The following is an 18,112-nucleotide window of genomic DNA, read 5'->3' as shown; positions in this document are numbered from 1 at the left end:
GGCACTCAGCATTGTGCCGTGAATAAGAACAGCCCTTAACCGTGGTATATTGGCCATACACCACACCCCATCTGGCCTTATTGCTTAATTATCCTATTTTCCCCAAAGTGCACTTATATGCTGGACTGGTAGTAAGGAAATTTGAGGAAATAAATTGTTTCATATTAAATCATAACAGTATGTGCTGTCTAAGATCAGTCTGCAGTAGGTTGGCTTTCTCACTGAGAAAATCTACATGCTCTCCTACTCAGTTGGGAGGAGAATAAAAAACTGAAGTCCTGAAAGATCCTGTGTGACTCAGTTGGTAGAGCATGGTGCTTACAACACCAGGGTTGTGGGTTCGATTCCCATGGGGGACCAGTATGCAAAAGTACAATAAAATGTATGTACACATGTAAGTCGCTCTAGATAAAAATATCTGTTAAATGACTAAAATGTAAATGCAGTTTCTCATTTATCAGAATATATAAACAGCTTTGTTGCCGGTCATTTCAAATAGGATTTCCATAAGTAAATAATTTGCCGACGTGAATGCTTCGACACTGTTTGTGAAATAACACAGAGTTTGGCGCTCTTCAAGGTTTATTTGTGACGGTAATCAACTTCGGCTGAGAATCTTGGTGACCTTTTAGAAAATGTAGCCCTATTTGGGAGCCAGTCCAAAGATAACAATGACTGATTCCCCATATCCACTCTCAACGATATTATTAATAATAAAAAATCCATGTGACAGCATCATTTTTTGAAGACCATCTGCACTAAATGTGCATTTGAAAAGGGAAGCTGCATAAACACTGTCACATATCGTGTTCTTGGTTCATCTTTGTGTTGCAATTTCAGAAAGATGGCTTGGAAATGGTTCCAAAGCTGCATAAATATGACTGTATTGCTTGGATCGAACTATGAAACAAGTAACAACAAGGATTTAGGTTAATAATAAAAACCATGATTTGGACTTTATTGATCATCAGCAAAACGACACCAGGCCATTTCATAGAAGCCTTGCCATTCTCAGTCGGATGGATGGACAATAGGGTCCTTTATGACAAGCTGGAGACACTAGTCCATCTGTGACATTTCCTTATCATAGCTGTGCTTTACAACCCTGTGACACCCTGGAAGTGTAACATTCAAATAAAAATGAAAACCATGCCCTGTTTCTCCTTCATTTACTCCCTTGCTTTCAACTAAACTTATTCCGTGCTTTATGGCTTCTGGTTATCTCCCATTTTAGGTATGTTTACGTTTTGTGTCATGGATGGCGAACATATGTTTCAGATCAATTCCACAAAAGCTTCAAAAGCCATCTTTGCGTGCATGAGTCTGGTAGCCACTGTTTGGTTCCATGTCTAGAGACCTCTAGGGCCCATGCCTCAGTTATCGGTATGGAGGCTCAGGCTGGTGAGGGGCGGGCCTATAGAGCTGCTGTAACCGCATCGGTCTGGTTGACCAGCCTCCGGGTAACTGTCCAATGACCCGTAGGTTCACAGGATGCCCATGTCCAGAGAGCGGGGCACTGGGGCTCAGGATTTGGGTCTGGCTCGGCTGGGAGTCCAGCGGAGGTAGACTGGTGTGGGTCGGGGCAGATGGCGAGGTGGTGGAGGAGGGTGGCAGGGGGAAGTGGGGAAGCAGGATGGCGGGGGTGAGGCCGTAGCGGAGCTGGAAGACCCGGGGCGGGCCCTGGGCCATGAAGCCGTTGGTCCGCTGGGGTTCCGGGTTCTCGTCCCACATCTTGTCCTCTCGCTCCTCTGGCTTTTTGGGTTTGCTGGAATTCCGTTTGGCTCGGTTGAGCTCCTGGAGTTTCTCGGCCTGAGCACGGCGGATGTGGTAGCTCTTCCTGGAGCTTTGGAAGGAGTCTAGAAACCCCTCCAGGGGCACATTCCCCTCCATGAACTTCTCCAGGAGGTCCTGTAAGCAGAGGCCCACAAATAAACGGGTATCAGAAGACAGGAATTCAAACAAAAGGATTCCCAACCCTTGGGGACAGTTCAAACACATGTAAAAGTAGATTTCACATTAACTTATGTTTTTCCATTAATACAGTGTCCACTACACTTCCACTGGAACAGCCCTAGAATGACTGTAATCAGTCTGACTGGCAACTGTGCCCCCAGTCATGGGGAGCAGGTGGAAGACCCATCTAGCCCAGTATGGGGGGAGTGAATAATTCATGACAGTCTAGTCTGCACAGCCCACCTCCCCAAACACTCTAACCTCTGTCTGAGCACAGTAAATGGAAATTACTCAATTAACAGGCAGCTACTGGCTACGCACACAAAAAAGGCTTGGGTCATTACTGTGTCTCTTCCATATCGGAGCAGCTCAAATGGTTCCCACAGTACCACCATAATTGCCCTGGACACTGTGTCTTTCTTCACAGTTGCCAGCTGTAGAGGGCTTGACATAATCAACACTATGATATTACCTTCAGCCTCTGGGGCTGAAATCTGGCGTCTTCAACAGAGAGCCGCTAAAGATAGTGTGGCGATACATAAAACCAAATGGTGTTAGAAGGCTGGAACACACAAAAGGACCCACCCTTAATGCCATACGTTAGAGAAATTGATTGTGTGAAATCCATCTAATAAACAAATGGGCTGAGGGTCATTATTTTTGAGAGACCCATGTTTTTTCAGTGCTGGCTAAGAGCCATCACTCAACACAGTCCTATTATGATGAGGGTCACCCAATCAATCAGGCTGACTGCTGCCCTAACAACTTTGAGTCATGGAGCCATCAATCGGGGTTGTGTGAGGTGGAGGAAGCACAGTTTATTTAAGTCTGTGAGCTTGCATGGATAAATCAAAACCTGTTGGAAGGATTGTGTGTGGGGGGTAGTCTCTGGAAGTAAGCCTTTCTCTTGATGGGAACGTGCTGTATAGGACTGTAGTCTGTTCACAGTTATGCATTCGGTCACCTACTAAAGGGTTTGTGAAATGAAGGATTACAACGACCACTTGCTAATGGATCAAGCTCAATAAATGTGTTGCGCCATGTGTTCCTCGCCAAATAAAACGTTTTATCACCCAGGACAGTATGAGGGCGGATTAAATGTGTCAAGGTTGCACAAATTGTCTGGAAAAAATAACCTTTCACACAAGGGTAAAAACATACCGATATGTACCCAGCAAACTTTACCCCATTTCCATTGGCCCTGTGCGGTTGGCAAGGTGTGCACAGGCTAGCCCACACCAAGCCCAATATGGGCTAGTCCCACACCAAGCCTAGCTACTTCATAATATAGAGGCAGGGGCTGAATAGAATATTTTGGGATGTGGTTTGCACACAGTTCTTTTTATGCAACCATTACTGAGTGTTCTGTTGTGTGACGCCAAAAATATTTGATCTTGTACACTGTCAACATTGAAGTCTTTATAAAGACAAAGATGGAATCCGCAGTAGGGGGAAATTGTGCCACTGGCCGCCCCACCTCCGTTATTGTTTTTTTTTTGTCGAGTTGAGGAGTGTCGTGCAGCATGGTAAAAAAAATTGCAGTACATATTGTGCACTTCTTGCATACGTGCAATGATGTCCGAGGTGAAAAAAAGTGTTGTTTACAGTAACTTTCTTTGTTGTTGTAATATCGCAAATGGACGTGGCAGTTTCACCATTTTAAGGATTCCAGCTTTAAGTGCATGTGACATATTAGAGACTTAACAGTTTCTCGAATAAAATGTATGAATGAAAGCAACAACTTGGTTATCTTTGCTAAATACCTTAAAGCTGGAGACATTAATGGATGGGCTAGCCACATCTGTTTGCGATATTACAAGAACAAATAAGTTACTGCAAACAACATTGGCCATATCTGAATACCCATACTAGCGTACTACATAAACTGCATAATATGTACTCATTGTCGCATACTATTTAGCACGTACCATTTAGTAAAAAGTATGCAGTATGCCACGGCTGCAACCAACGCAGTAGCGGCTCCTGACTGGCTGAGTAGGTGTGGCGGAGTGCGGGTGGATTTTTCTACATTTCAGACGTGCATCGCATTAACCAGCCTGATATTAGCTCATTTCCAATTCAATTAATTTATCTAAACTCTGAATAGAATAGGAATGTAGTTATAGGCCCTACTCAGGCTGGCTATAGGCAGACTATCACATTCGACATATACCGTAGCCCATCTATCCTATTTAAAATGGACTGACGACAGAAACAGATCATTTGATTCAATTTCAATATTTATTAGTGAAACCATAGTCCTGTAACATACAGTATTTTTTTTTTACATTTTAGTCATTTAGCAGACGCTCTTATCCAGAGCGACTTACAGTAGTGAATGCATACATTTCAATTTATTTCATTATTATTTCATTGATTTTAGATTCTTCAAAGTTGCCACCCTTTGCCTTGATGACAGCTTTGCACACTCTTGGCTTTATCTCAATAGTAAAAATAAAGAAAAACCCTGGAATGAGTAGGTGTGTCCAAACTTTTGACTGGTACTGTATATAATGAAATAAAATATCCTAGTACACATAAAACCTTTTAATGTTAAAATCGAAAGGCTATTGCACAGAAAAACGTAGACTGTCGGCTGCATCGCAAATTCAGAAACGCCGGACAGCAACATAAAACTAAGCACTGATCATTGGGAACGAGATCAGACTGACTGCTGAAGGTTGATCCAACCTTAAATAATTAAATAGGTAGCCTAGCCTACAAAACTAAAACAAACATTATCAAAATCAAAAGGCCTGATTAACATCAATAACGCAGCCACACCCCGAGTCCCCGCTGCCGACACATTCAGAAATCAAAAGATGGTTTATTATTTAGTTTTAAAGCTCTGACAAAGGCCAAGCTAACAATAAACACTTTTCAACGAGAAAACAAAAAGCATACGATGCAATTATCTTGTTAATTTGAAGGAGAAAAAAACTACTTGGCCTACTATTGAACACCAACGCAGAAACATCGCTATTCGGCACCATTTAAGTAGCCTAGTTGTATTGTTTGGCTACTTGAAGAGAACTAGGGACTATTACTCGCAGCCCACCTCTTCCAATGCGGATATGCCAGATGAAGAGCCGAAATTAGCATAACATCCTGGCATTTAAGCGTACTCGTTTTAAGAAAATTCACATACTATGCCACATTTTTATTTTCGCATGCTGAAAATACGTCATTCGCGATGGCGTGTTTCCCGCTATTCGTTAATTTCGGTAGAGCATACCCATATCTAATTGATCAGCTGTTGTCAAAGCCAAAAGTATTATAACATCCGTGCATTTTAAAGTATACTAGATTTTCGAAATGTCACATGCTATTAAACTTTATTTTTCCGCATACTCAAACGGCCTCCTATTTAGGATGCAAATATGGGTATTCGGACATTGCCATAGTTTTTCCCATGGACGACATTGCAATGCACGCGCATTGGAGCCAATGTGGAGCCGATAAGCAAAGTAGCATCAGCCCAATGTAGGCAGCCTATACATTTCAGACCGCATTGGGCCCACGTCGTGCCAATGTGGGCATGTTTGCTGGGTAGTGTATAGGTTGTAGTATCGAGCTGAAAGTACACTGAACAAAAATATAAACACAACATGCAACAATTGAAAAGATTTTACTGAGTTACAGTCATATAAGGAAATCAGTCAATTGAAATCAATTCATCCATCTATGGACTGGGCAGGGTCGCAGCCATGGGTGGTCATAGGCCCCCCCACTTGAGAGCCAGGTCCACCCGTTCATTAGTCCCTAATCTATGGATTTCACATGACTGGGGATACAGATATGCATCTATTGGTCACAGCTACATTTTTTTTTTTAAAGGTAGGGGCGTGGATCAGAAAACCAGTCAGTATCTGGTGTGACCACCATCATTTGCCCCATGCAGCGTGACACATCTCCTTCACATAGAGTTGATCAGGCTGTTGATTGTGGCCTGTGGACTGTTGTCTGACTCCACTTCAATGGCCGTGTGAAGTTGCTGGATATTGGTGGAAACTGGAACACACTGTCATACACGTTGATCCAGAACATCCCAAACATGTGACATGTCTGGTGAGTATGCAGGCAGGCCATGGAAGAACTGGGACATGTTCAGCTTCCAGGAATTGTGTACAGATCCTTGCGACATGGGGCCATGCATTATCATGCTGAAACATGAGGTGATGGCGGCAGATGATTGGTATGACAATGGGCCTCAGGATCTCATCACGGTATCTCTGTGCATTCAAATTGCCATCGATAAATTGTGTTCGTTGTCCGTAGCTTATGCCTGCCCATACCATAACCCCACCTCCACCATTGGGCATTCTGTTCACAACCTTGACATCAGCAAACCGCTCACCCACCTGATGCCATACACGCTACGCTGTCTGCCATCTGCCCGGTACAGTTGAATCCGGGATTAATCTGGGAAGAGCACCTTTCTCCAGTGTGCCAGTGGCCATCGAAGGTGGGCATTTGCCCACTGAAGTTGGTTACGACGCCGAACTGCAGTCAGGTCAAGGCCCTGGTGAGGACGACGAGCACGCAGATGAGCTTCCCTGAGACGGTTTATGGACGTGGTCTGCGGTTGTGAGGCTGGTTGGACGTACTGCCAAATTCTCTAAAACAATGTTGGAGGTGGTTTATGGTAGAGAAATGAACATTCAATTCTCTGGCAAGTTCTGGTGAACGTTCCGGCAGTCAGCATGCCAATTGCACGCTCCCTTAAAACTTCAGACATCTGTGGCACTGTGTTGTCTGACAAAACTGCACATGTTAGAGTAGCGCTTTATTGTCCCCAGCACAAGGCGCACCTATGTAATGACCATGCTGTTTAATCAGATTCTTGATATGCCACACCTGTCAGGTGAATGGATTATCTTGGCAAAGGGGAAAAGCTCTCTAACAAGGATGTAAACAACTTTGTGCACAACATTTGAGAGAAATAAGCTTTTAGTGAATATTTCTGGGATCTTTTATTTTAGCTTGTGAAACATGGGACCAACACTTTACATATTGCATTTATATTTTTGTTTAGTGTAGTTATATCAAATTGAAGCTTTAGGTTACTGAGGTATTTACATTTTTAAGTAAACCGTGACGGTTAACCTGCAGTACACATTAAAAAGTAGCTGAATATACATATACACATTTATGTAAATGTGGGCACATGCTATAATTCATCAAAGGTAGGCCTATATCTGTAAATCCACCCAACCATGTCAGTGTTTGAGTGTTACATTTCCCAGCGCTGTAAACATTATCAATATTCCCTGTCTTCCTTCACACACAGGTATTTGCGGAATATCACACGTACTAAGATGAAGCGTTAGGGGGGGTTCTGTGCTATGGCTCATGGTAAAGACCCTTGAGCAGGCTGTGTGGAATACAGAGTGCTATTAATGAAATGTGATGTGGACATACAGTATAGGCTATTCTATGGGGGTTGGGGGAGGCCTTTCATTCTAGGAGATAGACAACTGAGGGCTGTCACATGACTCCTGCTCCATTGTGGCTACCCGGTTTGTCTTGGGATGCATGGGCTGTCGATTGATTTGAACAGTGATCACACTATTGCTCAGTCTAGGTGGACATTTTTGGAAATGGAGCGGATCATCCCCATGTATGGATTTCTGTTAACTGTCTGGTTGTCAATAGCATTGTGTGTTTAATGCGCAAATTAACATTTGAAAGAACCTGTTCTTTTGAAATCAAAAGGTCTAGGCAAATGCTCTCTTTCAAACTGTAGACATTTCTATTGAAATCGTGACCAGATAGATGTAGTATAGTGCACAGAAAACACATTTATTTAAATCTCACTTGAAAAAGGCAACCAGTACAGTGTGGATCATAACTCCTGCATTCTTGAATACTCAAGTGTGCATGAGTTTCATGGACTATTCCTAGAACAAGCAGTAATCTGTCTGTCTTTACCGGAGTGCAGAATGAACGAAAGTGGCCTGGCTGTTGACTGGCATGGAGGCTTTTCAATTATACTATACTAGTGCTGACAATGCAAGAACACACTCAGTGGTTTATGCTAAGACTAATAAACATTAGAGTTCAGGCTTTGGATTTACCTCGGACTGTTCCTCAGCACGCGCCACATCTTCCTGGAGAAGATTCTGTGCTGTCTGGAGGCTGTGCTTCTGTATGTCGGCCTCTGCAAGGACAAAGAAACATAATTTATTCACAGGGAATGACAGTGACAGAGGGAACAGTTAAGAAAAAGAGCTTACCAAAAGAGTGACTTATGACTAGCTCAAGACTGAGGGGGGTTTAGTCACTGAGAAACCAGGAGAGATTAAATCATTTAAAAACAAATAACCTTTCAGGGAATGAACATTATTTCAAAATCGGACCACTGAAATGAAAATGGATGGCCCTGCCTTCAGCAAAATATCTTTGACCTAAACCCTCTCTGAATGCTTGGGGGAAAAAACAAGTGACCCTCCTCTATACCGAAAAATAAGAATTAAAACAAAATGGATTGCAGAGAACATGTCTACCGTTTACCCTCACTTGTTGGACAGACCAGAGCCTTAAATATGCAGTTTTAGAAACTGTTCTTCATACTGTAAGCATTACATGGCAACGCAGGAATTCTGATACACAGGGCTGCAGGCCAGAAGGTTGTGGCTCATGGTAAAGACCCTTGAGCAGGCTGTGTGGAATACAGAGCGTTATTAATGAAATGTGATGTGGACATACAGTATAGGCTAGGCTATGGGGGTTGGGGGAGGCCTTTCATTCTGGAGAGAGACAACTGAGGCTGTCACAAGGGCTGTCACATGACTGCTGCTCCATTGTGGCTCCCCAGTTTCTCATGGGATGCACGGGCTGTCGATTGTTTAAATCTGAGACATCATTAGGAATCTGGGAATGGTACTTTGAAAAGTTAGGCCTACCTTAACCCAATGAGAGAAGGTCACAAGTGATTCCCTAAAAGCTATCTGGGTTTAAACCTCTTCTATTGTACAGAAAGTCAATCAAGTCAATCAATCAATCACATCAGCAGATGTCATAAAATGCGTATACAGAAACCCCAAAACGCAAGCAATGCAGATGTAGAAGCACGGTGGCTAGGAAAAACTCCCTAGAAAGGCAGGAACCTAGGAAGAAACCTAGAGAGGAACCAGGCCCTGAGGGGTGGCTGAAGTGAATAGCTTAATCAATTGCTAGTGACATAATTGTATTTTTTCCCAAGCAAAGTCAGCCTCTGAATGTTTAAGACACAAAACAACAATATCCCAATATGCATCGGAATCACATCTTTCCCAGGTATTTTACAGCTTGTTTCGTAAACCAAAGCACTGTTATAGATCACATTATACACTGAGTGTGCAAAACTTACTTGTTAAATTACTTGTTAAATCCATTTCAATCAGTGTGATGGGCACACATCGATATATAGCTTAATAAGCAACTCATTCTAAAACCACTGAGAAATATTGACATTTAATAAATTACAAATTACATGACCCTCCCCTGAACTGAAATTGAAAAAGTATGACCCTTCCCCATTTTCCTCCAGGTATCCGTTCTGTACATTTTGATCCGTCCATTAAGATGTCTACACGATTAACGTGCGTAGATCTACAGTACGTGCATGCATGTTCGTGGGTGGAGTCGTTCTCCAGAGAGGAAGTCCACCTTGTGTAGTGTATATCCACTAGGGGCTTAGGGAACCAGAGAAGCTACCAAGCAAGAGGAGCCGAGGAACTCTTTTTCAATCTAGCTAGCGACGACGTTTGAACTTCCAGATCCGGTGTTCTATACCTGTTTACAAATGCTAGCTACATGTCAGGCTAGTCTGGTGTTCTATGCTTTACGATACAACTTTTTAGCCACAGAAGCAAACATGTCTCTTTTTGAATTGCTATTGCTAGAGCTTGAACAGCAAGAGATTGAACTGCTATCACTACTCAGGAGAAGAACTAGAAGAAGAAAAAAAGACTGAGAAAATGGAGAATACATGTCTATTGTAAAAACTATGCGAAGCGTTGACAAGGAAAGACATGTTCAATACATTCATATGTCGGTTGCCAGATTTGACAACTTGCTTCAGCTGCTTTCCCCTTACATCTCGTACGAGAGAACTCACAGCTTGTCCGTAATTGCTGCAGAAAGGCTGTGTGACCCTTTGGTTTTTGGCGAGTGGCAGCACACGGAAAAGTATCGCTGCAAGTTATAATTTATAAGCTAGGAATCTCAACAGTTTGTGCCATCGTCACGGAAGTGTGCCAGGCTATCTGGCATGTCTTGAAGGAGGATTTTTTTTTTTTATCCCTCCATAGCACAATGGGCAGAAATCGGCAGAGATTTTGGGGATCGTTGGAATTATGCGTATTGTGCAGGAGCTGTCGACAGAAAACATGTTCAGATCCAAGATCTGGCAAACTCGGGCAGCGATTACTACAACAAGGGCTTTTTCTCAATGGTCCTGATGGCAGTCTGCAATGCAAGGTACCGACCATATCCAGGTAAGATACGCTAAATACATGCAACTATATACATATGATGTGAAAATAGTACCAATATAGACGTTGTAATGATGTCTCACATGAAAGTGATCTGGTATCTCAATAAGAGGATGGGGGCCTATGTCCAAAGCATACAGTTGAAGTTGGAAGTTTACATAAACTTAGGTTGGAGTCATTAAAACTTGTTTTTCAATCACTCCACAAATGTCTTGTTAACAAACTATAGTTTTGGCAAGTCAGTTAGAACATCTACTTTGTACATGACACAAGTAATTTTTCCAACAATTGTTTACAGACAGATTATTTCACTTATTATTCATTGTATCATAATTCCAGTGGGTCAGACGTTTACATACACTAAGTTGACTGTGCCTGTAAAAAGCTTAGAAAATTATGTCATGGCTTAAGAAGCTTCTGATAGGCTAATTTACATAATTTGAGTCAATTGGAGGTGTACCTGTGGATGTATTTCAAGGCCTACCTTCAAACTCAGTGCCCCTTTGCTTGACATCATGGGAAATTCAAAAGAAATCAGCCAAGACCTCAGAAAAATAAAATTGTAGACCTCCACAAGTCTGGTTCATCCTTGGGAGCATTTTCCAAACGCCTGAAGGTACCACGTTCATCTGTACAAACAATCGTACGCAAGTATAAACACCATGGGAACACGCAGCCGTCATACCGGTCAGAAAGGAGACGCATTCTGTCTCCTAGAGATGAACGTACTTTGCTGCGAAAAGTGCAAATCAATCCAAGAACAACAGCAAAGGACCTTGTGAAGATGCTGGAGGAAACAGGTACAAAATGATCTATATCCATAGTAAAATGAGTCCTATATCGACATAACCTGAAAGGTCGCTCAGCAAGGAAGAAGCCACTGCTCCAAAACCGCCATAAAAAAAGCCAGACTACGGTTTGCAACTGCACATGGGGACATAGATCATACTTTTTGGAGAAATGTCCTCTGGTCTGATGAAATAAAAATAGAACTGTTTGGCCGTAATGACCATTGTTATGTTTGGAGGAAAAAAGGTAAGGCTTGCAAGCCGAAGAACACCATCCCAACCGTGAAGGACCGGGGTGGCAGCATCATGTTGTAGGGGTGCTTTGCTGCACGAGGGACTGGTGCACTTCACAAAATAGATAGCATCATGAGGTAGGAAAATTATGTGGATATATTGAAGCAACATCTCAAGACATCAGTCAGGAAGTTAAAGCTTGGTCGCAAATGGGTCTTCCAAATGGACAATGACCTCAAGCATACTTCCAAAGTTGTGGCAAAATGGCTTAGGGACAACAAAGTCAAGGTTTTGGAGTGGCCATCACAAAGCCCTGACCTCAATCCTATAGAACATTTGTGGGCTGAACTGAGAAAGTGTGTGTGTGAGCAAGGAGGCCTACAAACCTGACTCAGTTACACCAGCTCTGTCAGGAGGAATGGACCTAAATTGGGAAGCTTGTGGAAGGCTACCCGAAACGTTTGACCCAAGTTAAAAGAGGTTAAACAATTTAAAGGTAATGCTACCAAATACTAATTGAGTGTATGTAAACTTCTGACCCACTGTGAATGTGATGAAAGAAATAAAAGCTGAAATAAATCATTCTCTCTACTATTATTCTGACATTTCACATTCTTAAAATAAAGTGGTGATCCGAACTGACCTAAGACAGGGAATTTTTACTAGGATTAAATGTCAGGAATTGTGAAAAACTGAGTTTACATGTATTTGGCTAAGGTGTATGTAAACTTCCGACTTCAACTGTAGGCTACACAGTTGTTACAGTACACATTTGATAGCTTTCAAATTCCTGTTCAATACTAATGGAAACAATAATTTGATTAAAAGATTCATTTGGCCTTGATGACACCAAGAAGATCTACAACTACCGCCACTCAAGAGCCAGAAGAATTTCAGAGAACTGCTTTGGGATCCTTGCTGCAAGATGGAGGATCCTGGGACGACCCCCTGAGGTTGCCCCAGAGAAAGCTGAGACCATTGTGAAGGCCTATGTGGCCTTCCACAACTACCTTTGCATCACAGACAACACAGATTCATCAATACGGTACATCCACCCAACGTTTGTTGACCACTCCACACCGACTGGGGGCCTGCTTCCAGGAGGTGGTACAAGGGGACATCAGCTTCATTGACCCAAGAAACATGTCGGCAGACAGGGAAACCAGAGTTGCTATAGACGTGCGCAACAACCTCATGGACTACTTCCTCACATCAACAGGTCAAATATCTTTCCAGGATGCTGCTATCACACATGGCACCCTACAGTACAATGTTGGAGTATGGTTTGGAAAACGTGCACACATACATTCTTTTCAAATCAAATGTATTTATATAGCCCTTTTTACATCAGCTGATATCTCAAAGTGCTGTACAGAAACCCAGCCTAAAACCCCTAAAACCACAATCTCTTCTTCTGGTTTATTAATGACCATCACGTCATTCTTTTTTCAGTTTTCCGTATTTTTTGGGAGGCTAGACCTCAAGTCATTTACCTAACCTTGTGTTGTGTAGTGGCCAGTTAATGAGAACTTTCCTGCTATAGCAAATGGGTGAGAATGGCTGTCCAGCTGTAGACAATATGGTTAAACCCTCGAGACATTAACCTCATCTACATAACACAAGGTTGTACATGGTCATGTGTAGTGGCCTTTTAATGGAGACCTTCCTGCGTTGTTACATGGGGGAGAAATTAATGTCCAGCTGCAGACAATAAGGACAGACCCCCAAAGACATTAACCTCATCTACATAGCTCTTGTAAACTGGAAACCACATATCCTGAGGCTGCATTTATTGTAGCTGGGGATTTTAACAAGGCTAATCTGAAAACAAGGCTCCCTAAATTTTATCAGCATATCGAATGCGCGACCCGGACTGGCAAAATTCTGGATCATTGCTACTCTAACTTCCGCAACGCATACAAAGCCCTCCCTCGACCTCCTTTTGGCAAATCTGACCATGACTCCATTTTGTTGCTCCCAGCCTACAGACAGAAACTAAAACGCCCGTGCTCAGGTCTGTTCAACGCTGGTCCGACCAATCTGATTCCACACTTCAAGATTGCTTCGATCACGTGGACTGGGATATGTTCCGGATAGCATCGGACAACAACATTGATGTATACGCTGATTCAGTGAGCGAGTTCATTAGCAAGTGCATTGGTGATGTTGTTGTACCCACGGTGACTATTAAAACCTTCCCCAACCAGAGACCGTGGATTGATGGCAGCATTCGCGCAAAACTGAAAGTGCGAACCACTGCTTTTAATCATGGCAAGGCGACCGGAAACATGACCGAATACAAACAGTGTAGCTATTCCATCCGCAAGGTAATCAAACAAGCTAGGTGTCAGTGTAGAGACAAAGTAGAGTTGCAATACAACAGCTCAGACACGAGATGTATGTGGCAGGGTCTACAGTCAATTACGGATTACAAAAGAAAAACCAGCCCCATCGCGGACACCGATGTCTTGCTCCCAGACAAACTAAACAACTTCTTTGCTCGCTTTGAGGACAATACAGTGCCACTGACACGGCCGCTACCAAAACTTGCAGGCTCTCCTTCACCGCAGCCAACGTGAGTAAAACATTTCAACATGTTAACCCTCGGCCCAGCCGCGTCCTCAGAGCATGCGCAGACCAGCTGGCTGGTGTGTTTATGGACATATTCAATCAATCCATATCCCAGTCTGCTGTTCCCACATGCTTCAAGAGGGCCACCATTGTTCCTGTTCCCAAGAAAGCTAAGGTAACTGAGCTAAATGACTACCGCCCCGTAGCACTCACTTCCGTCATCATGAAGTGCTTTGAGACACTAGTCAAGGATCATATCACCTCAACCCTACCTGACACCCTAGACCCACTCCAATTTGCTTACTGCCCCAATAGCTCCAAAGACGACGCAATCGCAATCACACTGCACACTGCCATAACCCATCTGGACAAGAGGAATACCTATGTAAGAATGCTGTTCATCGATTACAGCTCAGCATTTAACACCATAGTACCCTCCAAACTCGTCATTAAGCTCGAGACCCTGGGTCTCGACCCCGCCCTGTGCAACTGGGTCCTGGACTTTCTGACGGGCCGCCCCCAGGTGGTGAGGGTAGGAAACAACATCTCCACCCCGCTGATCCTCAACACTGGGGCCCCACAAGGGTTTGTTGTCAGCCCTCTCCTGTACTCCCTGTTCACCTATGACTGCGTGGCCATGCACGCCTCCAACTCAATCATCAAGTTTGCAGACGACACTACAGTGGTAGGTTTGATTACCAACAATGACGAGACGGCCTACAGGGAGGAGGTGAGGGCCCTTGGAGTGTGGTGCCAGGAAAATAACCTCACACTCAACATCAACAAAACAAAGGAGATGATTGTGGACTTCAGGAAACAGCAGAGGGAGCAGCCCCCTATCCACATTGACGGGACAGTAGTGGAGAAGGTGTACATTTTTAAGTTCCTCGGCGTACACATCACGGACAAGCTGAAATGGTCCACCCACATAGACAGCGAGGCAAAACAGAGCCTCTTCAACCTCAGGAGGCTGAAGAAATTCGGCTTGTCACCAAAAACAAACTTTTACAGATGCACAATCGAGAGCATCCTGTCGGGCTGTATCACCGCCTGGTACGGCAGCTGCTCCGCCCATAACCGGAAGGCTCTCCAGAGGGTAGTAAGGTCTGCACAACGCATCATCGGGGGCAAACTACATGCCCTCCAGGACACCTACACCACCTGATGTCACAGGAAGGCCAAAAAGACAAGGGCTACAACCACCCGAGCCACTGCCTATTCACCCCGCTATCATCCAGAAGGTGAGGTCAGTACAAGTGAATCAAAGCTTGGACTGAGAGAATGAAAAACAGCTTCTATCTTAAGGCCATCAGACTGTTAAACAGCCATCACTAACATTGAGTGGCTGCTGCCAACATACTGACTCAAATCTCTAGCCACTTTAATAATAAAAAATTGGATTAATAAATGTATCACCAGTCACTTTAAACAATGCCACTTTATATAATGTTTACATACCCTACATTACTCATCTCATATGTACAGTTGAAGTCGGAAGTTTACATACACTTAGGTTGGAGTCATTAAAACTCGTTTTTCAACCACTCCACATATTTCTTGTTAACCTGTTTGGGATAGGGGGCAGTATTTTCACGGCGGATAAAAAACGTACCCGATTTAATCTGGTTACTACTCTTGCCCAGAAACTAGAATATGCAACTAGATTTGGATAGAAAACACTCTAAAGTTTCTAAAACTGTTTGAATGGTGTCTGTGAGTATAACAGAACTCATATGGCAGGCAAAACCGTGAGAAGATTCCAAGCAGGAAGTGCCCTGTCTGACAATTTGTGGTCCTTCTGTTGCCTCTCTATCGAAATTACAGTATCTGTGCTGTTACGTGACACTTTCTAAGGCTTCCATTGGCTTTCTAAAGCCGCCAGAAAGTGGATTGGGGTGTCTGCTGTCTCTGGGCAAAGTATAGGAGCTCTGTTTGTCAGTGGACTGCCTGGGGACAGTGCGCGTTCACGAGACCTCACCATTTTTTTCTTTCACTCTTTGAATGAATACAACGTTGCCCGGTTGGAATATTATCGCTATTTTACGAGACAAATAGCATAAAAATTGATTTTAAACAGCGTTTGACATGCTTCTAAGTACGGTAATGGAATATTTTGAATGTTTTTGTCACGAAATGCGCTCGCGCGTTACCCTTCGGATAGTGACCTGAACGCACGAACAAACGTGTACTCAGAATATTGCAAAATGTGCTTTCGCCGAAAAGCTATTTTAAAATCTGACATAGCGTTTGCATAAAGGAGTTCTGTATCTATAATTCTTAAAATAATTGTTATGTATTTTGTCAACGTTTATCATGAGTAATTTAGTAAATTCACCGGAAGTTTTCGGTGGGTATGCTAGTTCTGAACATCACATGCTAATGTAAAAAGCAGTTTTTTAATATAAATATGAACTTGATTGAACAAAACATGCATGTATTGTATAACATAATGTCCTAGGAGTGTCATCTGATGAAGATCATCAAAGGTTAGTGCTGCATTTAGCTGTGGTTTGGGTTTTTGTGACATATATGCTTGCTTTGAAAATGGCTGTGTGATTATTTTGGGCTAGGGTACTCTCCTGACATAATCTAATGTTTTGCTTTCGCAGTAAAGCCTTTTTGAAATCGGACAATGTGGTTACATCAAGGAGAAGTGTATCTTTAAAATGGTGTAAAATAGTTGTATGTTTGAGAAAGTAGAATTATGACATTTTGTTGTTTTTGAATTTGCCGCCCTGATATTTCACTGGCTGTGTACCGCAGGTGCGACGCTTGCGTCCCACGTAGCCCATAGAAGTTAACAAGCTATAGTTTTGGCAAGTCGGTTAGGACAACTACTTTGTGCATGACACAAGTCATTTTTCCAACAATTGTTTACAGACTAATTATTTCACTTATAATTCACTGTATCACAATTCCAGTGGGTCAGAAGTTTACATACACTAAGTTGACTGTGCCTGTAAACAGCTTGGAAAATTCCAGAAAATGATGTCATGGCTTTAGAAGCTTCTGGTAGGCTAATTGACATCATTTGAGTCAATTGGAGGTGTACCGGTGGATGTATTTCAAGGCCTACCTTCAAACTCAGTGCATTTTTGCTTGACATCATGGGAAAATCAAAAGAAATCAGCCAAGACCTCAGAAAAGAATTGTAGACCTCCACAAATCTGGTACATCCTTGGGAGCAATTTCCAAACACCTGAAGGTACCACGTTCATCTGTACAAACAATAGTACGCAAGTATAAACACCATGGGACCACGCAGCCGTCATACCGGTCAGGAAGGAGACGCATTCTGTCTCCTAGAGATGAACGTACTTCAGTGCAAAAGTGCAAATAAATCCCAGAACAACAGCAAAGGACCTTGTGAAGATGCTGGAGGAAACAGGCACAAAAGTATCTATATCCACAGTAAAACAAGTCCTATATCGACATAACCTGAAAGCACGCCTAGCAAGGAAGAAGCCACTGCTCCAAAACTGCCATAAAAAAGCCAGACTACGGTTTGCACATGGGGACAAAAATCGTACTTTTTGCAGAAATGTCCTCTGGTCTGATGAAACAAAAATAGAACAGTTTGGCCATAGTGACCATCCTAATGTTTGGAGGGAAAAGGGGGAGGCTTGCAAGCCAAAGAACACCGTCCCAACCGTGAAGCATGGGGGTGGCAGCATCATGTTGTGGGGGTGCTTTGCTGCAGGAGGGACTGGTGCAGTTCACAAAATAGATGGCATCATGAGGTAGGAAAATGATGTGGATATATTGAAGCAACATCTCAAGACATCAGTCAGGAAGTTAAAGCTTGGTCGCAAATGGGTCTTCCAAATGGATAATGACCCCAAGCATACTTCCAAAGTTGTGGCAAAATGGCTTAGGGACAACACAGAAAAGGTATTGGAGTGGCCATCACAAAGCCCTGACCGCAATCCCATAGAAAATTTGTGGGCAGAACTGAAAAAGCGTGTGCGAGCAAGGAGGCCTAGAAGGAGGCCTACAAACCTGACTCAGTTACACCAGCTCTGTCAGGAGGAATGGGTCAAAATTTTCCGAACTTATTGTGGGAAACTTGTGGAAGGTTACCCAAAATGT

The 18,112-nt window shown here is 43.1% G+C and overlaps 1 protein-coding gene across 2 annotated transcripts in view; it reads right to left on the bottom strand.

Annotated features, from left to right (window-relative positions):
* Positions 1-924: 924 nt before the first annotated feature.
* The window catches only part of LOC106603449 (VPS37D subunit of ESCRT-I), a 40,298-nt gene continuing 23,110 nt past the window's right edge, over positions 925-18,112 (bottom strand). For both annotated transcript variants that reach the window (XM_045717163.1, XM_045717164.1), the window contains 2 exons: positions 8,031-8,113; positions 925-1,908 (listed from right to left, as the gene is read on the bottom strand). In XM_045717163.1, coding sequence (XP_045573119.1) covers positions 1,378-1,890 — 513 coding nt within the window. In that variant the 5' untranslated portion in view covers positions 1,891-1,908; positions 8,031-8,113 and the 3' untranslated portion in view covers positions 925-1,377. The remainder of the gene's footprint in view (positions 1,909-8,030; positions 8,114-18,112) is intronic.

Source organism: Salmo salar, chromosome ssa04 (genome assembly GCF_905237065.1).
Source record: "Salmo salar chromosome ssa04, Ssal_v3.1, whole genome shotgun sequence".
Taxonomy (NCBI): Eukaryota; Metazoa; Chordata; class Actinopteri; order Salmoniformes; family Salmonidae; genus Salmo; species Salmo salar.
The sequence above is the reverse complement of the archived record's forward strand: the minus strand, read 5'-3'. Positions and strand labels throughout refer to the sequence as shown.